The 26487-nt window shown below is 53.3% G+C and overlaps 10 protein-coding genes across 10 annotated transcripts; 6 read left to right on the top strand and 4 right to left on the bottom strand.

Annotated features, from left to right (window-relative positions):
- Positions 1 to 1040: 1040 nt before the first annotated feature.
- LTS14_007956 (uncharacterized protein) lies at positions 1041 to 2129 on the top strand (the record flags this gene model as incomplete). Its single annotated transcript, XM_064840645.1, has 1 exon — positions 1041 to 2129. One exon carries the CDS (start codon positions 1041 to 1043, stop codon positions 2127 to 2129), a length of 1089 nt encoding a protein of 362 aa, XP_064691676.1.
- A 304-nt stretch (positions 2130 to 2433) lies between these two features.
- On the bottom strand, positions 2434 to 3473 carry LTS14_007955 (uncharacterized protein; the record flags this gene model as incomplete). The annotated part of the gene is made up of 3 exons (XM_064840644.1): positions 2434 to 2484; positions 2542 to 3339; positions 3399 to 3473. 3 exons carry the CDS (start codon positions 3471 to 3473, stop codon positions 2434 to 2436), a joined length of 924 nt encoding a protein of 307 aa, XP_064691675.1.
- Positions 3474 to 4958: 1485 nt separating this feature from the next.
- Positions 4959 to 5810, top strand: LTS14_007954 (uncharacterized protein; the record flags this gene model as incomplete). The annotated part of the gene is made up of 3 exons (XM_064840643.1): positions 4959 to 5100; positions 5159 to 5298; positions 5358 to 5810. 3 exons carry the CDS (start codon positions 4959 to 4961, stop codon positions 5808 to 5810), a joined length of 735 nt encoding a protein of 244 aa, XP_064691674.1.
- A 2858-nt stretch (positions 5811 to 8668) lies between these two features.
- LTS14_007953 (uncharacterized protein) lies at positions 8669 to 10725 on the top strand (the record flags this gene model as incomplete). Its single annotated transcript, XM_064840642.1, has 2 exons — positions 8669 to 9009; positions 9066 to 10725. The coding sequence occupies 2 exons, from the start codon at positions 8669 to 8671 to the stop codon at positions 10723 to 10725; spliced, it is 2001 nt and encodes a 666-aa protein (XP_064691673.1).
- Positions 10726 to 12091: 1366 nt separating this feature from the next.
- JAC1 (molecular chaperone) lies at positions 12092 to 12865 on the bottom strand (the record flags this gene model as incomplete). Its single annotated transcript, XM_064840641.1, has 1 exon — positions 12092 to 12865. One exon carries the CDS (start codon positions 12863 to 12865, stop codon positions 12092 to 12094), a length of 774 nt encoding a protein of 257 aa, XP_064691672.1.
- A 1576-nt stretch (positions 12866 to 14441) lies between these two features.
- LTS14_007951 (uncharacterized protein) lies at positions 14442 to 14858 on the top strand (the record flags this gene model as incomplete). Its single annotated transcript, XM_064840640.1, has 1 exon — positions 14442 to 14858. The coding sequence occupies one exon, from the start codon at positions 14442 to 14444 to the stop codon at positions 14856 to 14858; it is 417 nt and encodes a 138-aa protein (XP_064691671.1).
- Positions 14859 to 15245: 387 nt separating this feature from the next.
- LTS14_007950 (uncharacterized protein) lies at positions 15246 to 16577 on the top strand (the record flags this gene model as incomplete). Its single annotated transcript, XM_064840639.1, has 1 exon — positions 15246 to 16577. One exon carries the CDS (start codon positions 15246 to 15248, stop codon positions 16575 to 16577), a length of 1332 nt encoding a protein of 443 aa, XP_064691670.1.
- A 1303-nt stretch (positions 16578 to 17880) lies between these two features.
- On the bottom strand, positions 17881 to 21624 carry SLA1 (cytoskeletal protein binding protein; the record flags this gene model as incomplete). The annotated part of the gene is made up of 2 exons (XM_064840638.1): positions 17881 to 17906; positions 17994 to 21624. The coding sequence occupies 2 exons, from the start codon at positions 21622 to 21624 to the stop codon at positions 17881 to 17883; spliced, it is 3657 nt and encodes a 1218-aa protein (XP_064691669.1).
- A 1587-nt stretch (positions 21625 to 23211) lies between these two features.
- On the bottom strand, positions 23212 to 23864 carry TMA22 (Translation machinery-associated protein 22; the record flags this gene model as incomplete). Its single annotated transcript, XM_064840637.1, has 2 exons — positions 23212 to 23709; positions 23793 to 23864. The coding sequence occupies 2 exons, from the start codon at positions 23862 to 23864 to the stop codon at positions 23212 to 23214; spliced, it is 570 nt and encodes a 189-aa protein (XP_064691668.1).
- A 789-nt stretch (positions 23865 to 24653) lies between these two features.
- Positions 24654 to 25973, top strand: LTS14_007947 (uncharacterized protein; the record flags this gene model as incomplete). The annotated part of the gene is made up of 1 exon (XM_064840636.1): positions 24654 to 25973. The coding sequence occupies one exon, from the start codon at positions 24654 to 24656 to the stop codon at positions 25971 to 25973; it is 1320 nt and encodes a 439-aa protein (XP_064691667.1).
- Between the last annotated feature and the right edge of the window lie 514 nt (positions 25974 to 26487).

The raw sequence follows: 26487 nt of genomic DNA, 5'->3' as shown, positions 1-26487 counted from the left end.
AGCTTGCCTGAGAATGTACGAGGCCTCGCAATGCCCTGGCGATCAGATCTGCAGTCGAGAGGGTGAGGTTGCGATGTTGGGCAGCCGCATTGGATCGAGGCATTGGTCAATGAATGGTGGGTACGAGGATCAGATCTACGCCAGGCCGCGAGGAGGAGCCGAATGAACGTAGAAGAAGCTACAAGGACCTCGATCCCTGTGGCCGTAGGTTTTTGGTCATGGAATTGTCAGTCTTACTGCTTTAGATCTCGCTCGTGGAAAGGGGATGGCACGCTGACTACATGAAGTTATCGGCGGTCATACACGATCAGCCAAATAACCTAACACTCTACTCCTCTCCCTCTTGTTTCGTTCGATTCTGTTCAGCTCCTCTCTGTGTATTGGCCGTTTTTCGCAGGTGCTGAAGCGAGCCTCGTCGAATCTGGTGCGCGATGACTGATAAATACTTGTGGTGATACAGAAAGTCCACGAAAGATATGATGAGAAGTACATGATAGCCACTTATTTGGTCAATGTCTTGCCATCACAATACCCACTAAAGAGTGATGGTGCAATGCAGTCATCGCGGAAAAGGAGAGATGGGTTCGCTCTTGGCTGAGGTGGCAAAGGGGGTAATGTCCATGTTATTATTGTCGTGCTGTCGACTTATCTGTTACACTTCGCTCTGTAGTAGATCAGCTTCCTGACGTTCCCATCACCTCGACCAAGACACGGGAGCTGCTCCAGCAGAGCATGAGTCCCTTCGCCAATTTTGCTAAAGGAGAAGAAGAAGGAGAAAGTGAAGTTACAATGTCGTCGCTTGCGTGGCTGCACGGACCTCTTGCTTCGATCTACGCCTTCTTTGCTTCAATGCTTGCTACAAACAATGACCATGTCTACCATTGAGACCTGGAACACATCTCAAATGAGCAACATCGCTCGCCAAGGAGGATCGACTACCACTGGTAGTGATACCTGCCTCTGACACTTCTCCTCACATCGCTATGAGACAGCCACTCATACTGAAATCCACAAGTGCAAACGAAGAAACACAGACAGCAATGCCGCCATCGCTCGACACTGAAGATCGGCCACAGTCTGCAACTAGGCATAAGCAAGATCGCCGGCCATCAAACATGCCAGCGAGCAAATCTGAGGGCCGAAAGTCCATGACATCGTCTGAGAAACGCACGGCTTGGGAGCGACAACAAGAGGAAATCAGAAAGCTCTCAGCAATCATTCCGCTCTCAGACGAACGAGAACGCAGCAAACTAGGATCACAGATCGGCCGAGACCATAGCATAGGAATGCTTGAGCTTAGCAAGCGTATCGAGAAGCTCGAGCAAGTCGCCACCCAGTACGAGACGTTGCAGACCAGACTGGTGACCATCGAGGGCCTGCTGAAGCCGTACGCTGCATATGAGCAGCATGCCCTAGGCGCAGTCGAGCAGCTCAAGCAAATCGAGACACGACTACAGACCGAGCGTTTCAGCAAGACTGATACAGCTATCAAGCAACTTGTGGACGAGCACGAAGCAAAGCTACAGGAACATTCTACTCGATTACAACAGCTCCTTGACCAAAACGAGCTCGCAAGAAATCAGCCTCAGTCTACAGCTGATCTCGCCAAGTCGTTAATTTATCGTCTGGCGCATGGAGACCTCGTGGATGAGACGCTGGCCAGAAGTCTTCGCAGCGCTCTAGGTGGCGATTCCATAATTGGTCTCGATGCGCCTCGAGACGCACCACGCCAAGAAATTACACCTGTCACTGACAACCTCGACACTCGCCATGATACAGACGAGTCAGTCGAGACACCGCGACCAACGAAGCGTCCACGTATAGCAAAGTCTACAGCATCGTCACTGTCTCCCACCAAAGACACAGCACGAAGCCAACCCGCTTTTAGATCATCAATGCCCAGCGCGCTTGATAATTTCAAATCGGGTACACTATCGCACGACCGATCCAGCATGGAGAGCGAGCAAGATGAGAGGATGGAGGAGGTGAATCACGAACCGTCATCGAGCCGACCTGTTCGCGCAAAGAAAGCTACACAGCATCCCGACATGGTTCCGTGGAGGACGGCTTATCCGCAGGTGAAGCACATGCGGCGCAGTGGATCTTCGCCCACCAAGCGCTTAGGATAGAAGCAGGGCTCAGCAAGGGAGAAGTTTCCGCGCTTGGTGGCGAAGAAGTGCAGACGATATGAGTTACGACAACAGCTCAATTAACGGATCTCGGACCACGCCTGAAGACCCAGACGAACAAAGCCTCTTCTTACCGGCTTCATGAAAACTGGCAGGAGGAGAGGTGCGATATCACTTTCGTTGTCGAATACGCGAAGGACACTTCTTCATGGTGTGCTGTTGCACTAAGCTTCCGTCATTGGAAATCGTAACACAATGAATGGGACCATCGCAGGATCACACAGCAGAGATACAACTTCAGTAGCTATATCGGCACTGTCAATGGGTTCATTACACTCGCACCACCGTCAACAATCTGCAATGGTATGGTCAGCATTCATTGACGTACGCGTGAAGTGCATGATATCCTTACCATATTTTGGCCGGTGATATAGCTGCTGAATCCACTAGCCAGGAAGCCAGCTACCTTTGCCACTTCCATAGGTACGCCAGATCTCTCGAGTCCAACAATTTCCTGCTGCACTTTCTTCGACTGCAGGCTCGAGGGTGGGAACTGTGCGCTCATGCCTCGCATATCAAAGCCCTTCAGGTCGACACCGATGTCGATCTGTCCAGGCGAGATGGCATTAATACGTACACCCGTGCCCTTCAGCGTCGCTACACCTGCTCGGACCACACCGAGAGAAGCATGAGAAGCCATCGTGAAACCAGGGCCCCAGCACCCACCAGAAGTACTCGCAACGCTCGACACTACAATGATGCTCCCGTAAGCCTGATCCTTTGGTGCAGCATTCGTATAGTTTCCAGCCGGTGTCGTCTTGAGCATGGCAGCAGGCGCGTACTTCAACGCAAAGAAAGGAGCCATACTGTTTGCCTCAAAGAGCTTATACAGATCCGCAGGTGTTGTCTCGTTGATCGAGGCTGGTCCCAGCAGACCAGACGATGTCACATACACGTCTAGTCGTCCCCAAGAATTAAGGACGTCGTCAATGAGTGCCAGTGTATCCTCCTCGTTTGCAAGCTTGAACGGGTATCCGATGACCTTGGTGCTCGGATACTGTTTGTTGACTTCATCGGCTAGACTGGCATAGTCGTCGGTTGTGGAAGAGGAACAAGCGTAGATGCAGGCAGCTCCGTGGGCGGCCAGCTCGTTCACAATCGCTTTGCCAACGGGCTGAGTGGCTCCCGTAACGATACAGATGAAGCCATACTGGATCGAACATTAGCTGCAAGCACTGCATTAAGTGGTCCGTTGTATCAGAGACCTACAAGCTTTCCATCAGGTCGATATGGTGAGAAATGTTCACTCTGTGATTCTTGGCTGTGACCGTAGATGGCGGCCATCGTATTGTTGTTGTCGCTGTAAGAACAGCTCCCTCAACAGCGAGGTGTCCATCTCGAAGATGCCGAGACGTGCTGCACGATCAGTGAGCTTAGCGATTGCTTTATGTGAAGCGCGAAGTCATTGGTTGTCGTGCTCCACGGAGATCGCCAATCCTTCTAGATACCGATAAGGATGCCAAGATAGGAAGCCACAACTCCAGCCACGTGGCGATAGAAGCCAATTTTCGTCTGGATCGTGAAAACGTTCTTGGTGCAGCAATGTAGAGGAGGCGATCTTAACAGTCCAACGTATACGCAGGGGGCTACACAAGACACCATTCGACGACCTATGATCACGCCGCACACAACATAGAGAGTCGATCGGATCTGCACTACAATGCCATTGGACTCGAGACCCAGGAGCTTTCCTGGCGATCGTTCGAGGCTACCAAGGAGAAAACCACTATCGCCTAGTCGTGACAGACAGATTACGGCTACAGCTTGTAGCTTGTCGTAAGGTCGGCATCCCCAATGACGGCAAACTGCAATTTTCGGCGAGAATAGGAGTATGCGTCAAGCTGTCGTTCGCGACCAATAAGCATTCATGACACATATATGTGCTGGCTATCGACAAGGTAGAATCGTTGAGTAAGAGACATAAGACATAAGACATGCATCGGGTCCGACTCCGCATTGGTTGCCACTGAGCTGCTCGGAACCCGGCCAGTCCATAGCAGACGGGAGATAATTTTGTCTCGCAGCAGGGTCGAGTCGAGTCCGTCGCTGACGGCATGGCAATACAATTGGCACATGAGCCTGAACTGGGAATTGTTGAGAAGCGTCTCCTCCTCCTGCCCCGACTCCGAAGGAGACGTCCATTTTCGGTTGTTGACTTCCCAAAGACATGCGCGCGTGTGTGACCAACCTGCATGTCTCGACCAGACAGCGTCGAAGCCACAGTGGGTTTGCGAGGCACATGCTGGTCGGTAGGTACATATTGCACATCTGCGCGACCGCGTTCATCCTGTCTATTTTAGCTGACAGAGTGTTACGACTATACGCAAAGTCGGATGACTTTCGCATTTGGCTGCTGACTCCGAGTAGCACATGTTGAATCTCATATCGACGCTGACCTCCTTACAGCATCACAGTGATAGCCATCGAAGAAACCAAAATCTTGACAGTTGAGAAGCGGGATAACGTTGCAGAGCAGCCAATTAAGCCACTGTACCTGCATTACTAGCGCAATATATGAGACCACTAGCGTGTAACAGCCTGCTCCGGTTCCAAAGCCCCTTAGCCACGCAGTTGTGGTTCAACATTTCTCAAAAGCTGACTTGGTCCTCGAATCGCAAGGCTCTTTTTCTCGCACCCACATTCCATTTTAGCCGCGCCCACGTATTTCAGAGAGCCTTGCTTCGACCACGCCAACCTCCTGCAAGCACTTACAGATAATCTTCAACTTTCCACATCACTCGCTCTAGATATCAAAACCACAACATCAATATGCGTACCACAATCTTTTCTCTCGCAGCCATCGCAGGCACTGTCTTGGCTTCGGACAGCGCCGCCAACTTCAACCGCGATACTGCGCCGTCCGCATACTCCAGTAGCTCTGCTGGAGGCCTCGTCTCTCAGATCAGTGACGGTAAGCCAAAGCTCTTTCATAATTACCGATGGAGAACAATCACTCATGCAAGACTTAGGCCAGATACAAGCCCCAACTGGCTATGGAGGTGCACCTAGCACGACATCAGTCGTTGCGGCCACGACTTCCGTCGTCGCAAGCTCAGCAAGCTCTGTCGCATCCGTGGCATCGTCTCCAGCGGTCAGCCCAGTGAGCTCGGTGAGTGAAACCTCGGTAGTGCTTTGAAGCTTTTGACGTATTGACTAATTTGTACAAAGGCTCCTGCGGTTATCAGCTCGCCCGCCGCCTCCAGCGCTCCAGCTGTCTACTCCTCTGTCTCCGTCAGCAGCGCAGCCGCCCCAAGCACTCCCGCCGCATCCTCGGCTCCAGCTGCATACTCGTCTGCGTCGATCGTTGTGCCCTCCAGTGTCCCAGCTGTCGCTCCTGTCCCAATCGCCAACGGCACATCAGTCGCTCCCATCGCCACCTCTCCCATCGTCCCAGCAGGAAACGCCACCGTCCCGCACTACAGCACCATGACGATTTCCACCTCTGGCGCAGCTGGCTCGTCTGGCGCGACTGCGACAGTCGGCGGGTCTTCCGTAGCAGGTGCCGCTAGTGGTAGCGCAACCTCGTCCCGCGCCGCCGCCACCCAGACTTCCGCCGCCAACGCCGTCGAGCTTACCACTGGTCTCACCCTTGCTGGGTTCGTTCTGGCCCTGTTCGCCTAAGTGTGGTGTCAACAGATGCAAAGAGTCTTCGAGTAGCATCAAAACTATACGCGATTGATCGGCGTTAGGTTGGATCGATGCCGGATAAGCTTGACATAGTACAAGCTATGATGAGTTCGGCGGGTCTGAGCAACAATGTCCAATAGAGTGCGTATGAGAGCAGCACATGAACAAAAGTCATTGCAACATATCCCTTGACATCCATTGCGAGTGCGCCTTGTGGGCACTTTTTCCCAGTGCAGTAATCTTGAAAGGCGTTGTACTGAACATTGGTTCCAGCGCAGCTCGCATATTGTGCCGACGAACACACATACACGTCCTGAGGCCGCTGACGTTAGCTTCCAGTGTAATGCATCTCAATTTCGCCATCATTTCAACCGACCACTCCAGAGGACTATCTTGTCATCAAGTATAAGCCGGGGGCAAAGCACTGGGTGCGATTCCACGCATCTTGGCAAATATGCTTCGATTGAATCCGCCAAAGGAACGCACAGCACCGAGCGGGTGTCCTGATGCAACGTTGGGTGCATTGAAGTATGTGGGAGCGTCCGCAAATATGTTGCCGGATTCCTCTGCTCACGAGACCATATTCCGAGTTCTGTACGCGCATAATATCAGTCGGGCCGAAGGATCGGGGTGTCTTCCTCGCTGGGTGTAGCCGGGCCCATTCTGCTGGAAATCCGAAGTACTTGAGGGCTTGTCTCCGGCCCGAGCATAGAGTGCAATAATATATATGACCCACTGTCATCAAATTTTAAGGGCTTCTTCTCGGAGATGCAAACGCGAGTCAGATATCAAACAGAAGGGTCCGCAAAGGGGTCAAGAGAGTTTCGTCCGGACCCAGCGGGAATGTCACTTCCGCGGGTCTCTTCAGACTTTTCGAGGTGAGCCACCTCCGACAATTCGTTCATCCACGAAGTTTGAGGGATGCTGATGGGGGATGAGTCCACTTATGCCTATATCGAAGCAGTCGGCCATATCCGCCTGGCTCAACGGATCTGTTCTACAGTCTAGAAATTCGTACGGCATAGTTCGGTCAGATTACCTGGAGGAGCTATGGACGCAACGCACGAGCACTTCGTGAAGCGAAGGAAAGTAAGAGCTCACATGGATCCGAGTCGCAGGTGTCCTGATACAGCATGGAACTCGAAGTGTTATGTGGGCGACGCGATAACATGCACCACATTAGCCTTTGGCCTTTGCTATTGTATCCTCCGATTCGCTTTCAGATCCAAAGGGCCCAAGCTACTGCGTCGATAGTTGTTCTAATCCTACACAAGTAAAGAAGACTTATTACCTCCACCGAATCTCTCGGGTAGATACAACACTATTGGTATGGATCTGGCTCCCGGGTCTTGCCCTCGCAGCCGACCATATGCCGGCCGACACACCAGCTTGTGAAACTCGGACTCACTAGAGACCATGGTGATGTTGGTGATGTATCCTGACAGCGTCGTCCTAAAGATACTTTGGGGCATGTGACCAGGCATGAAATACTGACTGCGTGACGTCCTCGGCCACATTGGTAACAAGAAGACCAAGCATTTGTGGCTTTTCGACCGTCAACGTAGGCCAAGCCACTCCCTGATCTAGCTATCATCGCGGCATGTGCTTAGTTGGACGCCAGGGCATTGAATGATATGTGTCCTGCTGAATTGCTGGCTTTCAATCAGCTTCTGAGATCTTCGTGGCCTCATAAGCCGTGAAGAATGATTTCCGCCGACACAAACCGCACAGCCTTTATCACCAGGTCTCGCAGGGAGAAGGCTGAATGAATCTTTCAGTTTGAGTGGCGTCTACACATACGAAACTCGTTGCTCCACATGCATGTGGTAAGCGAAATCCCAGATCCTACACATGCCGAGTGCCCGAGTTGCAGTAGCGGCCGCTTTGCCGGAGACAGCTCTTCACCATTGTGCAGAGAACGTGGGCGATATTCGTCCTCTGATTCGCTGGAATCTGAGCCCTCAACCTCACTTGCTCTTTCGTTGTCGTAACTCTGCAGTTTCATCGCAAATTTCGCTGCATTGCCGCAACATGAGAGGATGTTGCATGGACCCGGAGCTGGGCACGATTGGCTGACCTGCTGCCAAGACCGGCGTCATCGTGCTCCTCGCAAAACCACTACCTCACGGTCGATCGTGAGTGGTCGGGTGTACCTCCAGAGAATAGGATAGGCTGCTGGCAGTGATCGCGCGGCAACGATAAAATATTAGTGTATAACACCGTCAATACGCCGAACGGGACTGTTACGAAGAAGTAGCAACGGCCGCGTGGGTGTGAGTTCAGACCATACTTGTCATCTCGCGTGCAAAGTACTGGCGATTTATATCCGCTCTCCTCCACTTCCCACTTATGGAGTTGTCCTCGTACGAGAAAGTCAAATGTTGTAGAGCTCCAGTTTGAGAACACACACACTGCTGGTCAGACTGGTTTTGCTTTGTTCGCCAACCGGGCAGGCAAATCGTGCATTCAGTACTAAGCTCCTCAAGCATCGCCCAGTCATACGTCAAGCCAACGACCACGGGTAGTGAGTGAGATCCGACCGATCCGTCCAACGTTCGCTTTCATGCCTGAGTTGATAACCTTTTGCCTTTCTACAAGCCCACCTGGACCAGTCAAGGCTTACTTTTCGTCAACGAGCGACTCGCGCACGGCACGTTGCCGTGATCGGCACCCACGATTCTTCTGCTAGCGTTCGCTTGGCGTTAGCTCAGACCCTCCTCGCGGCGCCGCGCTTTTGCTCGTCAAGGGTTTTTATAGCTTGAGCTTGTGTGCTTTCGAGCTGTTCGCACGCTTATCGACACCCGCCGTCAACACCACACCACACGCTCTTTGATTGTTCCACAACAACAGTCATGGGTGACCAGTCTATGCGAGACTATGGCCTTGCGGCGCCGCATGGCCCCAACATGACCGGCCAGCATGTTGCTACTGCCGATATTGTTGATATGAGCCACGGCGAGAGCTCCGTCTTCCGTTCTCTTCTCCTCCCCGACGACAGCTACGATGCCAACGGCACCTACTGGGCTGATATGGGCATTGGACGCCGTATCGGATTCGTCAACAAAGTCAACAACGCAGAAGCTGCTGCCGAGCTCAAGTCGATCGGCCGCATGATCAAGGCCGATCCTTTGAGCCCCTTTAGCTACTATGCACGCAACATGATCATTCCAGGTGCTGGCCTGCTGCTCGAAGGGTACGTCTACCAATATTCGTGGATACAAACAAGTTTGCGAACTAATATAATCACAGATACGTGCTGTTCTCCATCGGTAACATCAAGCCTCTTCTTCAAGCCTCCTTCCCCGGCTGCTGGAACAAGTACACTGTCTGCAATAAGACCTGGACTCAGGCCATCGACTACCTCGAAATCTGCGGTATCATCGTCGGTCAGATTCTGGTCGGTATTCTTGGTGACTGGCTCGGCCGTCGCTGGGGTCTGATTCAAGATTCCGTCATCATGTTCGTCGGTCTTCTCATGCTTACTGCTGCGTGGGGTACGACCCTCAACGGCTGGGTCATCTGCTACGTCTGGTCTCTGTTCTTCTATGGTATCGGTGTTGGTGGCGAGTATCCAATGACCGCTACCTCCGGTATGGAGAACGCTGTCGGCTCCGGCAAGATCTCGACACGCGACGATCGTCTTCACCGTGGTCGCAAGGTCACATCCGCTTTCTTGATGCAGGGCTGGGGTCAATTCCTCAACCAGGTCATCCTGATCATTCTGCTCCTCATCTTCCACTCTGGCAAGTCTGGCCCGCCATATGACAGGCTCGTCGCTCAGTGGACCTACCGAGTATCCTTCGCTATTCCAGCCGTCGGTACTCTCTGGCTCGTCTACTACCGTGTCTACAAAATGCGCTCCGCCTCCAAGCAATTGCAGCTTGCCAAGAAGAAGCAGTCCGTCACTGGGTATGATGTCAAGTCGCTTACGATGACTTTCACCTACTTCGGGGGTCGCGTCTTCGCTACTTCCGCTGCCTGGTATGCCAACGACGTTTTCTTCTACGGCAACAAGCTCTTCCAGGGTGAGTTCATCGCCGCGCTCAACCCAGGCGACAAGTCTGTTGTCACTAACTGGACCTGGAACTTGGTCAACATCGTCATCTCCCTCGTCGGCTACTACCTTGCCTCGTTCCTCATCGACAACAAGCTTTACGGCCGCAAGTGGATGCAGATTGTCGGTTTCCTTGGCGACTTCATCTGCTTCGTCATCCCGGCTTTCAACTACAACTACTACGCCACGGGTCCTGGTGTCCACAAGTTCATGGCCATGTACTTCTTGTCTTCCTTCTTCAACCAGTTCGGACCCAACTCGGTCACCTTCATCGCTGCCGCCGAGGTGTTCCCAACACCCGTCCGTGCCTCCGCTCACGGCTTCTCCGCTGCTTGCGGAAAGCTCGGTGCCCTTACTGCCGCCGTCCTCTACAACTACATCGACATCCCATTGCGTTTCTTGGTCGTCCCATGGTTCGGGCTTGCTGGTGCGATCATCACCTACGTCTTCCTGCCCGATACCACCGGTCTCGATCTCAAGGAGCAGGAGCGCCGCTGGGCTTTCATCCGCGCAGGCCGCGAGCACGAGTACCATGGTGTGGCTGTCCACCCCCAGCACCTGTCTCTCTGGGAGCGTGTATGGGGTGTGGGCAAGTACTACAACGCCGAGGAGGACTACAACCAGCGTGTCGAGGAGATGCGCGCTGATTGGGAAGCTGCCATGGCCCGCCGCAATGCCGAGAAGGAGGCTGGTGAGGTCGAGGATGAGCACGACGACGATTGGTCTTCCGAGGTCAGCACTTTCTTCGAGCGCACTCGTGGCAAGGGCAACGGCAGCACCATGTATCCTTCCAAGGAGCAACAACTCGGTGACGGACACGCTGCTGTCGACAACGAGAAGCCTCGTGACTTGTAGACTTGTGGGCTTCGCTTGGATATTGTAACAAAAGCATACATCTGGGATGAAGGATTGATTTGAGATGATACCACTGTAACTCGATTTAGCTGGCTTGGACTCGCTGAGCTTGAATTTCCTCTTCCCGAGCACCTGAGCTTCATCTCAGGCTCTTTCATGGAGTATGGGCGAGTATAGACTGTGTAATGAAGATATTGATACTACACGAATACTTTCACTTCACACGTGCATTGCCAATTGACTGGGCGACATTCAACCCTGCACCGATCCTTGCCTGGGTGGAAACGATTATCATCTTGTACAAACCTGAGCCAAGCTTCTGGGACACGATGGCCCACCGGCAAGAGGTAGTGTAGTGAGTAGTTGACTCAATCAAAGCCCTTCCTCGCTGCAGCATCACTCACACGGTCTCGCTGGGTTGGTCACCGATATGCAACAGGGTCTCAAGTGGCAATATCTTGCGGGACAAGATCTCAATTGGTACGATATCAGAACAGCAAGACAGCACGATCTCAAGACAGCACGATCTCAAGACAGCAAGATCTCGGGATGGCAAAATCTCAACTGTTAGATCATGTCTGTAACATGCAGATATACCAGGTGAACTTTTTATAGATCCATGAGTATGCAAAATCCGGCCTGAACACAATCGAAGGAATAACTTTCATCCTCAATCTTACTCAACTACACGCCCCCCTTACAACACCATTATGAACAAGAGAAAGCGAAGGGATAGCACTAGCTCCGAGAAGCTTGTGTTCGAGGCTACATCCGTCGACGACAGCTCTGCTACGGCTCATACGAGGAAAGGCACGGGCGGAGCAGCTCAGGAAAAGGGCCCTTCGAGCACGGCCGAGCATTTGTCGAGGTCTCCATTGGATCTCGCAAATCGGAAGAGGCCAAAGCACGGACTAGCCGAGGGAACAATTAATCATGGCGAGCTAGACGCCACGAAACCTGACGATTCGAAGGACGATCGAGAAATTGATGGCCAGAGTATCACAATCAACGACCAACGCGCAGTACCGTCCGGCATACTTCGAAAAGGACCGCGCCGAAAACCCGGCACAGCTGGCAGCAAAAAGGATACGGCTTTGATTATCAGGCCAAAGCGTATACGTCGAATGACCGATCCCCACAGGGTCGCGGAGGTAGAGGAAGATGTTGCGCGGAGAATTGACACTAGTAGCCAGGAAGGACAACAAGCTTACGAAGCTATGGGTCCGGACCGGGAGCGCACACCAGAGGAGGATCGTCAGGCAGGGGAGCCATCTGAGTTCACAGCTCGGATTTCGGCAGGTTGTGTTGGTAGTGAAGCGGAACGTATGAGAACGTCTGAAGAATCTGTCCGGCGTATGGTGATTCTTTAATGATGTATGACACCACCACCACTACCCTTCTCCCACCCATGTATGCTCTCAGCAATGTTCGTCCAATACCTTAATCTTACAGCTTCTGCGGCGGCAGCATGCAGGTCTCCGTTCGCGAATAATGCTTCCAGAGCTCCCACGCTCTCCGCTATTCGTGCATCATTCTCCTCTCGTATGCTCACCAGGTCCTCCTCGGTCTCTACCTCATCCACGGCCTCCCTCGCCTCCATGACTTCCATCAATAATGGTCCACCAGACATCTTCGCCGACTCATCCTCCACATCTATGCCCTGCTGTAGTAGCAAGTACTGTGCGCGTTTCAGCGGGTCCTGTAGGGCTCTGTATGCTTCGTTGACCCGGCTGCTCAGAGCCTCTGCTTGTCTCTTCTGGTTCGCAGGCGCAAGGTCCGGATGCGCCTTGGCCTGTAATTGCAGGAATTCCTTCCGTAATTGCTTCAGATCTGGAGTGAATGGTGATGCAGGCGGTGGACCACCTGGAAACGTTTGTGGAAAGAAGTCGTAGTGAGTCTGCGGCAAGCTGCTGGACGATGCAGCCTCGGGACTTGCTGGCGCTGTGGCTTGTTGCTGCTGGCCTCGACTCGTCGTTAACTGTCGTTGGCCGGTGGCATATGGTATTGTTACAGGTTTGCTGGATAGCTGTCGTCTGCATGCAGGACAGATGAAGGGTTGCGGTGAATTACGTGCACCGGTAGTACCGCTTCGCAGAGCTACAGACGCATCGCGCACACCTCTCGCGATCTGTCGCTTCATGTCTGCTGGCAATCGACAATGAGAAGACTGTGTTGGTCTACCGAGGCAATCTACGTTTCTCCTTCGGAAGGCGAGATCTGAACTTCACTTCACAAGGCTCATGCACAGTGACATCACCAAGCAAGAAAAACACGTGACAGGGTATTGAAGTAAAAGTCTATAGCCTGCCGGATTTGGGGTTCCAATGTCATACATGGTCTCTAGACTGCTCTCTGACCCAGTGTACCGCCATCGTGAACTAGTTCGACAAACCCATCTGCAGCTCCTCTGTCGACAGTAGCTTTTCAGGACCAAAAGACATGGGCAGCAGCTGTTCGAGCGTCATCACTGTCGATTTGCCATGAACATCGTACATAAGGACAGGCATATTGAGCTGCGACACTTTTAGAAAAGTAATATCCTCGGATGTAGGGGCTGCATAATACCTCGCAGAACTCTCTCAGGAATTGTCTACACATCCCGCAAGGGCTTGCCGGAGGACTGATGTCGGTCGCGACGGCTATCGCTCGGATGTCGCCCTTCTTCGCGCCCTGGCATTATGATCAGAACGACGATCAATGTAAGGCGAATAGTCTTAGGGCGTTACCTGAATCACCGCAGTGGCGATGGTCACCCGCTCAGCACATGTTCCGACTGGATACGCCGCATTCTCGACATTGGCTCCTTCGACTATCGTTCCGTTCGTGAGTAGTAACGAGCAACCGACTCGAAAACGTGAGTACGGGCCTTTCCAAGAGTTAGAATGATTGTTGCTTTTGCTTGAAGACAGGGAGATCTTACAATAAGCTTTTGCTTTTGCTTCAATGCATACTTCCGACAATCTCTGGACGTCTGCGGCAGATAAGCCGTGTATCAGCGCAGTATCATGGCGACTGTGACCCTTAGATTGCGATGACATGGCGAGGGAAGACCGAGAGTAGGGAAAGCAGACGAAGTGTTTGCTGTCAACTCTGGTTGTTTGGCTAGGTGTACTTTCCATCACGTGTGCTGAGTCGTACGCACTTCAACATGGTAAGATGGCCTGAACACTTCTCTCGTGTCTTATCATCGACTGGACATCTAGCTCTCGAAGCCGATACCTCGTGGCAGTCTGGCGGAGGTAGTCGCATGTGACTGGCGCAAGGTTGATTGGCGTGTGTGGCGTGATCGGGTGAGTAGGCTGTGCTCGCAAGGTAACACCACCTCAGCCTCGCTGATCATCCTTTCCCAAACTCAAGAGATCACATGTGGTCGGATGACGGCAAAGTAGAAGCGCAACGATCGCTGGTAATATAACAAAGCTTATGCTACTAACATACTAATTGGCCATTGCTCTGCTCATATGACCGCTGCGCCTTGTCCGCACAGCTAACAGAAAATCGTTCTTGCGGGGGACATCATAACAAGAGGACGCTTGCCTATCGGTCTGCTGTCCAGGAACATTTAAAGTCACCAGCCCATCGTCCTACAGCTCGTCTGCAGATCTTGCGCCAAGGACTCAGAGACACTACAAGCACTTTCCAGGCCAGCAAGATACCAAGTCCACGCAAGTGTCTCCGCCACCAGCCAGGGAAGCGGACAGCACCACCGTGCCAAGATGAGCTCCGCCAGCGCCATAGGCAACACCGGCGGGTACAGCTATGCTCAGGGCAACAAATCTAGCGTCATGAACCCCGAGAGGATGCCCAGCGCCGAAGCAGACTATGCACGCACCCGGACTGCCGAGATCATGGATGCGCTGAGAAATGGGAAACCTGGCGAGGCCGACAAAATGCTAGGGAAGGCGCCACCGAAGTATGGTCGTAAACCGCCGAAGTACGAGGAGGGTGGTGTGGAGGCTACTAGTAGTGCCGATGCGTCGGAGAAGGTGGTAGAGGATGAGGGTGGGGATGAGGGTGGGGATGTACTTGTTAGCAATTCTGAGGGAAAGCCTGAGGGCAAGTCCGGAGTGTCTAAGTGGTTTAAGGGCAAGTTTAATGTTAAGGGGAAGTCGGATGATAGTGTTATTCGATGAGCAGGTGTGCTGATGGCGGGAAAGACTCATCATCGTTTGGGATGGACGTGATCAGTCGCGCGGGCTAGACTAATATTCGGTGGATGAATGAATTTATGCATAACGAAACACAGTTACACCTCCGCTCGCTCGCTTCCCTCGTCAACTCGAACAGGTGGTACAGTTCTTGCAGACTATGCTGCGTGGTGGTCGCGATACAAAAGTGGCTCTCACTGATCTACAAGCGAGTGCTGCGGAGAGAGCTCGAGAGATGCTAATCACGAAGCTCTCGCGTCATGTGTACGGCCGGCAGGTGTCTAGCAGGCATCAAAGTAGACGTTCACTACATGTGAAGGAATGTCTGTATATCCCTAACATTCTTATCCCTCTCACACCCTCCGAGTAAGCATGTTCCAATTCCGTCTCCCACAATTCAACTGGTCTCTGCCAACGGGCGGCGGCATCAAACTCCCCAAAGCCGAAGTGCACGATGTAGAAGAGCGACCAGAGAAGCGAGCACGAACGCTCAAACACCTCCTCAAAGCCAACCATATCAATCATAGCGTGATATACAATAATCTACGCTTCCACAACCATCTTCCACACATCCTTGGCTCAGCATACATTCTCGGTGCCGACAGCGATCAGATCAACCATATCTACGAGGCAGAAAGCAGACATCTCGAGCCATGGCACGACAGTCCTGGCGAGATCTCAGAGCATGACTGGCGAGATTACTTGGGGAAAAGAGAGTATCAGAGAGCGTTTGTGGACTTCTTCGAGGATCAACTGGTGAAACATGGCTATGATTGGCAAGAATTACTGCATGAGTTCCTGCTACAGGGCAAAGAGCCGCTCATCAACAACCTGATAGCGGGTCTGGGCCACCCATTGATACATATGGGCTATGCGCAGGAGATTGGATCGAGGACCGTCGCCATCGAGTCACTGGCTCTCGCGGCGTGCTTCTACAATGAATGGCACGTCTATCTGGATGACCCGAGGTATACCAAGCCTGCTTCCAACCCCACGGACTCGCTTTTTACGATCGTAGATCGCATATCACGAGACAACAAATTCGATGGCTTATTCGATCATCAAGGCAGCGACAATATCTCGACTCTACTCGCGAACCCAGAAGCCTCGGCTGCAGCACTCGAATACTGGAACACATGGGAACTGAAACGACCGAAAGAACAATTCGCCGAATCGCAGAAACTAGCAGTAGCTCTACTAGTAGCCGCCCAGACACCCAAGGACGACAGGACAGACCATCCCTACGACTTCTTCGCCGTCCACCTCCTCACATCGTCTCACGCAGTGCGGGTCCTCCTACCACTCCTACCAGCGAGATTCCACCTCCAATTCATCCGACAGTGGTGGCTCTTCACGCTCCTCGTCTACATCGCCCAACTCCGGCCCCACATCAATATCGACACTATCAAGCTCGTTGAACTCGAAGGCCGTGACTGGAAATGGGTTACAAAGAAGGCTCTCAAAGGCAGGTATAGGACTGATGCGCATTTTGTCAAGGCGCTGAGGAGTATGCATGAGGCGAGCAAGACGTGGGGTGATCCTAACCAGTTCTATCTGAAGGCTGCGGTGAAATTTGCGGATGAATTTGGCGGGTGGGGTGGTTTTGGGCCGAGGGCTGAGGCGTTGGAGGTTGAGGAGGGTGATGGCGAGGGGAGGGGTGAGAGGAGGTATAGTGGGCAAGGTGATGGATTGATCGCTGCTTGAGTAAGTGAGCGAGTGAGTGAACGAAGCAATGGGACTGATGAGTGTGACGGATCATGCATGGTATGTACGACTAACGAGCCCCATCGATGCGTGGGATTTGCAGTATCTCAAGGCCTATAGTAGCCGGCACTGGCCTCAGTATTATGAGATATCATGCTCCTTTCTGTTCAGACCATCTGTTGTCCTTCCCACAGTCACACACACGTGCGTTGCTTGTCTGTCACAGCAAGCATCTTCACAATGAAGCATCTGCGTTCACAAGCAAACTCATGCCATGGCCCACTCTGTACTACCAACCAATTGTCAACAGTACAAATACCCGACACGGCATTCAAGGAGGTATCGCGACCAAAGCTCGGAAAGAGACTACTTGCGAGACATCGTCTATCCCGAAATCGATCCTGTGACCAAACCTTGCCTCAACTCGAATAGGAAGGCACGAGCGATACCACCATGGTCCTGCCGTTGGAACGCATGCAGAACCTCCTTGGCGGCCGAGTCGCTATGCCACGCTGGCTGGACATCACCAGAGATCAACCAAAGACCCTGAAAGTAACCTTCTTCCCTCCAAGCCCAGGGCTCCCAGCATTCACTCCCGCATGCAACTGACTCGTGCTCAGGACCTAGTTGCCCTCTCGATCCCCGACACGACGCCTATGCTCTACGTCGGTCCACCAACAGGTCTCGCAGCCATAGCAATCCTACACACCGACCCTATCACGCACAACACGTCCACGACCACGTACGGTACTCTAGCTGCTCCGAGATCCGTGGTGGCGATGGATTGCATGGCTGAGAGGTGCATGATTTGTCGGCCTCCCCAGCCTACGATGGTCGTTGCAACATGATACCGTCAATGGTAAGTTGCCGACTCCCAATCCAATGATGACGAGGGGCGCGAAGAAATTTGCAGTGTGCACCGTGGAGGGCTGTGAACATTGCTCGACCAAGGGCTGAAGGTGATCGAGAGCGGTCTGAGACGAGTCCGGCGATTTCCTGGACTACGCGGGTCGTAGCCGGTGGCAAGATATCTGCGTAAAACACGTCGATTGTCACAGCAGTAGCCGGCCGACCGGAGAGACGGGACTCGCACATCTTACCACAGCTTCCAAATGTGACCCGCGCGTGAAAACTTGTGATCGATGATTTTTAGCTTAACATTACACTTTGTACATAGCGGGCCCTTCTGTCCCACGAGACCGTCGACGCGATGCCTTGAGCACCGTCCGCGAAGCAACAAGCACTAGCGCGTGATCGTGGGCGCATGCAGTCGACAATACACTGCAATTGATACAACCCAGGCTCAAAAGCCAAAAGGGTTCTGCGGAGCTACAAACCAAGTCAGCAAAATCGCCCAAACCCAAGACCAAAACCAGCACCTCAACCCAACAGGCAGGAAAGAAAGGAGAGACTCACTAGCCTTAGCCAAATTCGCCCTCCCAGTAGGCTGCGGCACTAACCCGCCCCTCCCCACCGTCCCGAACCTCACCGGCGGCGTCGGACCCGTCTTCTGCGGCTGCATCGGCGTGAGGGGCTGTGAGGGCCCAAATACACCTCCTGTTTGCTGTGGTGGGAGTTGCGGCATTTGTGGTTGTTGCTGTGGCTGTTGTTGCTGCTGCATGCCTGTGGGCGCGTAGCCGTTCATGCCCGTCGGCTGAGAGATATTGAATGCAGGTTGTTGCTGGCCGAAACCCTGAACTTGTGGCTGCTGTTGTTGCTGCTGCTGGGGCATAGGAGGTGGTGGGGCGAACGATTGTTGCAGGGGTGAGGGTTGGTATGCTCCTCTTGGTGGGTCGGCGAAGGGAGAAGCACCAGTCTGCATACCGTTGATTTGTTGGTAGCCGCTGTAGCCGATAGGTTGAGGTTGCTGAAATCCAGTTTGTTGTGGATATTGTTGTATAGCTTGTTGTTGACCAAATTGACTTTGTGGTTGGAACGCCATGCCCGTAGGTTGAGGTTGTAAGGCAGGGAAGTTCTGTTGCACAGATTGTACGCCATTTATTTGTGGCATTGGCGGTTGCTGTTGCTGCGGTGGGAAACCTTGCTGGAAGCCCGTCTGTTGTGGAAATTGCTGCTGGCCTTGGAACCCTGTCTGCTGAGGGTACATCTGCTGCTGTTGAGGTTGGTAACCCGTGAGCTGAGGCTGGAGAGGAGGTGCACCGAAATGCTGCTGTGGGTTGAAGCCTGGCGCACTTGCTGCTCGTGGAGGAGGAGCCAGACCAGTAACCATCGAGTTCTGCGCTGGAGCTTGAGGCCTTTGTCGTGGTGGCGCCAATGCAGCAATCTTCTCGAAAAGTGCTTGGTCGGCGCCTTGCTGTTGCTGAGCTGCTGATGGTGCCGCGGCCGCTTGCGGCGCAGCTGCGGTTGCTGGCGTCTGAGCCGGAGCAGAGATGGCAGGAGCTGCACCAGTAGCCGTTGGTTGTAATGGCATAGCGAGTAGAGCCAGGTCATCATTCATTTTCGGCTGAGGGGCAGGCGCTGCTTTCAGTGGCTCGGCGACAGGCGCTGAAGCATTCATGACCGCAGCAGCTGCTTGCGTCCGCGCAGGCTTCACATCCCAAGCGTCATCGTCAAATCCACCAGTAGGTTGCCTGGCTGGCGCGCCTGCAAGTGCTGTAGCTCTCCCTTCGCTCGGTACCTCTCTCTTCGCCGAGCCATCAGCTCGCTTGAATGCAGACTCGTCGACCACATCATTAGTCTGAACAGGCGGCGCGGGCCGTCCTTTTCGTGTATTATTCCTCAATGCTCCGCCCGGCCCACTAAGCAGTCCACTTCCGCTACCGTTGACGGGCGCAATAGAGTCGTCCTGCTGCAAACTCGGACTCAAAGGTCCAGCGCCAGCTTTGTGTGCCCGTCCATACTTCGCATCCAAGGACTTCATGACCCGCAAGATATCGCCTTCCTTCAATCCTAGCGTTCGCAGCAATTGCTCATTGACGTCTGGTAAAACCTCAGGACCCATTTGATCCCTGCTGAAAGCACTTGCATATCGCTCACAAATCTGAGGATTGACGCCACAAGACAAGAAGAAATCGAACCAGTCGTATCCACTATCCTTCTGAATTGTCGCGCCAGCTCCTGTTTCATTCGTCCTGCGATCCGCTTCCTTCTTCCTCATCGTACTTTGGCGCTTGATCTCACTAAGGGGCTTGTCCTCGTCGAGAGATTTGCCAGTAGCAGCCTCAACGTACTCCAGATCTTCAACAGCCATTTTGCTGACCGGCACCGCGATCTTGACGCCGTTGTTCTTGTGCAAGTGGATCTTGCCGTCGCGTAGGCCAATGAACTCAGCTTCAACTTTGAAGGTGCCAGATCGATCGGTCCAGGTCCTGATGCGCGCCTGATTGGGTTTGCTCTTCGATGCGCCGGAGTCCTTGGATGGTCGCTTCTGGTCATTGCTCGAGCTCCTGCCATGCCGCCGATTGTTTCCACCAGCAAGCGAAGACTCTCGCTCAGGAATGCCAGCCGAATCACGACTTTGATTATCCTTGGCAGCTTGCCTCGCCAGCCGTTCCTCTTCCGCTCGGTTCTGATCGACCGTACTTCGTGCAGCATTAAGACCAGATATGCTGTCATTCGGTCCAGACAAGGTTCCGGTGATCTCGACGTATGAAGACGGTACTACACCCTCCTTGCCGTTCTTCATGCGCCTCACTTTCCACCACTCTTCGCTCGCTCGGTCATCCAGCACAATGACTTCGTCGTCGACAGCCACCGTCACTTCATCCTCTCCCTGCGCCATGAATTCGTATAACATCTTGCCCTTCTTCTGCCCACTTCCTGCAGTCCCTGAGCTTGCTGCCAGGACTTCGCGTAATCCCTCCTGCCGCACTGCACCCGCCAGATCACCAAGCTGTGCCACAATCTCCTGCGCCGTATCCTTTGCTCCGGCGTGAAAATCTACGCTCTTACTAGGCCTCACGAGCTCCACGAAAACGTGCTTGCCTTCGATACTGTAGTGTGTCAATTTCTCTGCCGACCATTCCTGACTCGGTCCGTCTCTGCTCTTTTCCGGCGAGATCATGATCATGCCGCGTGCAATGTTTATGCCAAGAGTGGTAGGCATCTTCTTGTTCTTGCCCATATGCGAGATCATCTCGTGAACGTTGTAGAGGTGGAAGGCACCAGGCGAGCGCAGGTTGTCGAATTCATCATCGGCAGGTGTAAATCCTGCTGGCGAGTATGAGCCAGTGTGTCGGTTGTATGGTGGCGAAGGCTGCACACCAGGAGGTTCTTGAAAACGCGGCGAAGCGTGCTGGGTGGGTGGAGGTGAAGGTAGAGCTTCTGATCGTGGCCGTTGTGGCATGGGAGGGGCCAGATCTTCCTCACTTTCTTCAGGAGTGTACTGTGGTCGTGAAGGAAGTGGTGGAGAAGCAAGACCGCGATCCATACCGAACGATTGCTGGCCACCGCCTGTCCTTTGCGCGATTATGCCAGCCAATGCTGCCGCTGGGTTGTGACCTGCAGGCTCGGGCGAAGGTGTTGGTGCCATGCCAGGATCTGGACCAGGGTAGTCTGCTTCGCCAGGTAGAGGCTCGTCCATGGCCATTGGTCTGGAAGGCATTGGTGGAGGCGCAGCGAGCTCTCTTTGCACGCGCGGCGGTGATGGCAGTGATGCCGCTGCAGCAGGTACCGCGGATGCTGATGGTGCTGATGCGCCTGCCGTTGCTGCTGTCTTTTCGATATAAATCGCAGGTGCAAAGCCATATTCTCCGTTGCCTCCGACAAGTGTCCAATCCGGATCGCTATCATCAAACACGTCGAGTCTCTCCTCATCTTTGAAGCTCAGCTCTTCGTCCGTCTGGCGGGTATAATCATATAGAGCCTTGGCCTTGTATAATGGCTGTATACTCTCCACGTAGTTGTTGGGCACGAGCCCCTCCGGCTCCTCGTCATCGTCCGAGGCAGCCTTCTTCTTGCACTTCCACCAGTCGTCATCGCTGCTCTTCTCCAGTATGAAGAGTAGGTCGCCCTCCTTGATCTCTAACTCCTCCTCCGACTGCGGCGCATAGTCGTAGACGGCGCGGCAGACATCTACGAAGACCATGGCTGTGGTAGTACCCGAAGCTGTGAGTATTACGCGGCGATAGACATATATACGTGTCTGCCTTCAGTGGTAGACGGCAGAATAGAATGCTTGGCGAGCTCGTGGCAGATTAGTCTGGCGAGGGTGCCACTTGCCAGTGAATAACGTGAGTGCGTGGCGCGTCGCTGACAATGTACCGAGACCAGGGCGTTACTGTCTCACGGAGTAGCAGTAGTCGAAGAGGCTGACAGTAGGGTTAACGGCGAGAGACATAGCATCCCTAATAGTTGACCACTGGAGTTGCTGCGCTCGGGCGTCATCTCCGCAATGACCATCCGCTGCACGTGCTTTCCGCGCGGCAGCCGATCTTCGATGCATGCATGTTATCAGGTAACAGAGGCTTCCTCTCTTCTCATCATTATTATTGTCATGGTACTCGCTCTATCGGCAATACCGCAGAGTTCTGTGACTAACTCATTGACGTGAACATGCAGTCTTGGTAATGCTACACTGGATCGAGTCCGGCATACTGTAAGAAGAAAGCCCGCAGCATAAAGGCGCAATCGAGGCTTGCGCATATGTTGGGTCCAAGTCATCCATTTACTTCCGGTGCAGCTGTGGAACATCCCATACTCAGTGTCACCAGGCACTAAATGCTACTTCACATCTGGTACTGGAGTGTATGCTTTATCTTCATGCTTGCAAGATAATATGCTAGGCCCACTTTAGTGAACAGTCGACCAAGCCTGTGAGTATCGGAGTTGTCCTCTGGTGTTCATATCTCACCATGGTCGTGCTCCTTCAACGATCCTCGACGGAGGTTGTAACGAGTGTCCAAGTAGCATGAGGCCTTCACCTATCCTATTCAATGCTGCAGCGATCTGAGGGACGAGCTGTTTCGGGAAGGTCAGAGGTTCCCAATTCCTGCCGATTGAAGCCAGTGATCGCAAGAATGATGAAGAAATCATTGCATCGTGCTGGGTGGCGATAGGCCGCAATGTGCAGCTCTGGGGGCGCAGCAACATCTTAGTGTAAGAGGCCGAAGACTTTGAGCACGCAGGTACTGATAGAAGAGGGTACAAGAGGTTGGATGCGGGTATTAAGACTGTTGCCCTACATGCTCACGTTTCGAAGCTAAAACAATGTTCCTGAAGTGTGATCGCAGAAGTCCAAAGAACGAGCGGAGCACGCTCCGCGAAACATCTCAAGCGTGGACTTCTGCAACGGAACAGAGAACGATGGAAAGCAGAGATCGGACGTTGGAAGCAAAATGAGCTCGCTTTGTATTGGATGCGGGATCAGCTTGTTGTACAATCATCATGGGTTTGATCCGATGAATGGGTGTAATGGCTCTGTCTCACGTAACGAGTTCCTCGGTCTCGCCCTGCTGGCGTTTTCTTTGGTTCGCCGCTCGGCATCTCATGCTTGGTCTAGCGATAGACGACAGCTCCAAGAGCCCTATCGAGCGGTCCTGCACCCGTGGGCAGTACTGCAGAGCTCCGAACATTTCCTACCACGCACGCTTCCTGCTGATACAGCGCAGATCACTGCCACTCCTCCCAGCGCCACCAGCCCTCTCGTCCATGCCAATCCAATCTATCGCTCATACTAGGCAGCAGCCTTCTTCTTCTTATCCTCCACTTGCTCAATATTGTCCTCCGGGATCTCCTCATGATTCTCCTGCAACCAGTCAAACACATCATCGCTCACATCCCCCTGCACCGTAATCTCCTCCCCTCCCGCCGCCGTCTTGGTCACCGAACTGCCAGTAGCAAATTTCTTCCCAAACTCCTTTGCAATCTTTTTCAGGTCTAGCCCGAACTGCTCGAGCCCAGAGACTTCGGTCACGTATTTCCGTTTGTTGCGCTCGACGCGTTTGATGATGATCTTGGAGGCGGCGCGGCGTTCGGCTTCTCGTGACTCGGCGGCGACGGCTTTGGCGGCTTTCTTCTGGGCGTCCTTTTCTGCACGTTTTTGGGCGTCGACGGAGAGGTTGCTTAGGCCTTCTGCTGCCGCGTCGGTGGAATAGAGTTTGGAGTGCAGGTCGGGATGTTTGCTTTCGAGCCAGTCGGCACATTTCTTGGTTGTGCCGCCGTACTCACAGTACTGTCGTCAAGCATCAAGGTCAGCATATCTGCTTTTCTCTACTCGTAGGACTGTGGGTGTGAGTTGTTGGATTCCGTACCTACTTCTGGTGGAAGCGAGCAGTTGCCGCAGTAGAGCACCTGCTTGGGTGGACGGGGGGTGGCTGTCTCGGCCATCTTTGGCAGAGCTCGAGACTTCAGCAGTTGTATTGTGGTATTTCTATCGAATTACGAAGGATAGTATCAGTATTGTAGGTAGTAGTGTGGAAAGACCATTCATTCCATTCATCTCATGGTGGGGTTTGGCGGGGACATGTGACTCGAGGGTTTGCACGAGTCATGTCGGTATGTCTTGGCGCGCTGACAACGATGGTCGGTCATCACATTAATGTCGATGGCTTACGATCATCATCCGCTCTGCTTGGTACTCTCGTGTGCCACAAGTTGTACCTGCATGATGCCTGAGTTTGTGCCTCAAAGTATACGGTGGTCTGCGTGTTCTGATGGTGGTACACAAGACATCAGGCTGTCGATAGGAGCGAAAGGGTGATTCCATGGCAGATGCGAGCAAGGCATACCTTCTTTCTCCTGTCGCTGTCGACAGTACTCACGAGCATAGAGCACACCAGCCAATTCAGCTAGCATTAGCCATGGAGAACGACGGTCATGGCCGTATTCTGTCGCAGCTTGCAATTTTCGATACAACACCGCCGCGATGCTCCCAGCTTCACTTAACTAGCACTGGTCATCACTCCAAGGTCATATAGCTCTTTGAAGCAATTTGGACTGGTTCTGCCCCTCTACAATAATGACTATTGAGAACCCGAGGTAGAGAGAAGCTATGCAGCTGATGCGGGGTGGACAAGTATATGCTGTGAGAAAGTGCTCATGGGACAGAGAGACAACCAACGCAGATGAATGCCGACAAAGCCAGGAGCGAAGGAAACGAGAGCACAGAGCACCACAATGAGTCCTTCGGCAACCATTCGACAATTGCTGCAGCCTCACATCCGCGATTGCGAAGATCACATCAACCATGACCTGGACTTTCGGGCCTGCTCCAAGAGCGAAAACTGCACCTTCAGCATCGTGTCTTCTGATAATCGCTCCGAGCCAATAATCATCAACATCCAACAAGGTGAAGCCAGTATCCTGACGGACTGCCCACAAGTACCACCCTTCGGACTCTGTGCCAGAGCGGAGCACTGGCACGCTTTCTTCACCCAGCCACTCGTGCGTCCATATCAGTCTTTCTGGGGTATGCTACGAGTGTTGGGCGAGCACGAAGGCGTCAGCGTGACTGGCGATCAAGAAGCTTTTGGTCGTTATGCTCGACTGTGGAGACTCGTGCTCGACCGAATGCGTGACGCTGTCCACGGCAAACCTGTACGAAAACGTCTCGATGAGCCACCAGATGATGAAGTGATCGAAGAGGATGCCGTCGTGGGCAGATATGTCTGGTTGACGACGACAGCGTACGGCAGAGTCAAGGTCTACTATGAAACCGCGGGAAACGGACCCCAAGATATCCTGTTCCTGCATACCGCGGGCTCTGACTCCCGCCAATACCACTCCCTCATGAACAACCTCGGGCTACAGAGCAGATGTAGAATGTACGCCTTCGACCTCCCAGCTCACGGGAAATCCAGTCTCGGCTCGCAGCAGTCAATAGGCGACTACGCACTCACAGAAGAAGCCTACATCGGAATCATCGCCAAGCTAATAAACCACCTCGAGCTCCGCAACGCCATCGTTTGCGGTGCCTCCATGGCCGGCCACATCTGTCTGGCCCTCGCAACCCGAGCCCGTGAACTAGATATCCGCGGCGTGATCCCCTGCGAAGCCTGCGAGCACTTACCTGCCACGGCACCCATCTACGACCTCCGAGGAGCCGATGCCTCGCTCCTCGACCCGGAGCGTGTACTCGGGATGTGCGCCCCTACCTCACCCGAGTACTTCAAGCGACAAATCTGGTGGCAATACAGTACCCAAGGCCACGGAATCTTCGCCGGGGATCTGAAATTCTATTTCAAAGGTTGGGATGGAAGAGGGAGGATGGAAGGGATAGATACACAGTTCTGTCCGGTCTATATGCTTACGGGGGAGTACGATTATAGCTGTACTATTGAGGCTAGTCAGGCGACGGCGGAGAAGATACCTGGGGCCAGGTTTGAGGTTATGGAGGGACTTGGGCATTTCCCGTTGACGGAGGATCCTGGGAGGATGGTGCCGTATTTCATGAGGGCGTTGGAGTATATTCAAGCGCGGCGGGAAGGGTTCGAATGACATACGCCGCGGCAGTCTGCTGGGCGGTGTTTCACGCTCCTCCGTTCATGTGCCAGTCGTGCAAGCCAGTATATAGGCCGGTATAGATACGACAAAGCGAGGACGTTGTACGACGGGACGAGACGAATGCAATGGAGAATCCCATCTTGTGAGAAGCCGCCGGATATCCAAGCGTACTTCTTAATTCACCCAGATAAGACGCCAGTCCTCCGTGCTCAGTGATGTCGAAGGCGCCGTACATCGAGCACTCAACTAAGCTGCACGGAATCCTCACACAGTAGCCATGTTCGTGAAGTCCGCGAGCAAGTACTTGCAAACGTATGTATACCAGCAATCTTGGGAAGGAGACGGACGCCGTGCCTCTTCGAACCCAGATGCGTGCAATAGGGAGGGACGCAGGCGCCAGTGAGAGAGACATGGGGTTCGATAATCGCCGCGATTTGAGTCTATAGATCTACATCCTTGCCACACGCCCCAAGAAACCACAAGCTAGCGAATCCCTCACAAGCTCGTG

This window comes from Recurvomyces mirabilis (genome assembly GCF_035927965.1).
Source record: "Recurvomyces mirabilis strain CCFEE 5264 chromosome Unknown scaffold_23, whole genome shotgun sequence".
NCBI lineage: Eukaryota > Fungi > Ascomycota > Dothideomycetes > Mycosphaerellales > Teratosphaeriaceae > Recurvomyces > Recurvomyces mirabilis.
This window is presented reverse-complemented; position numbering and strand designations above follow the sequence as displayed.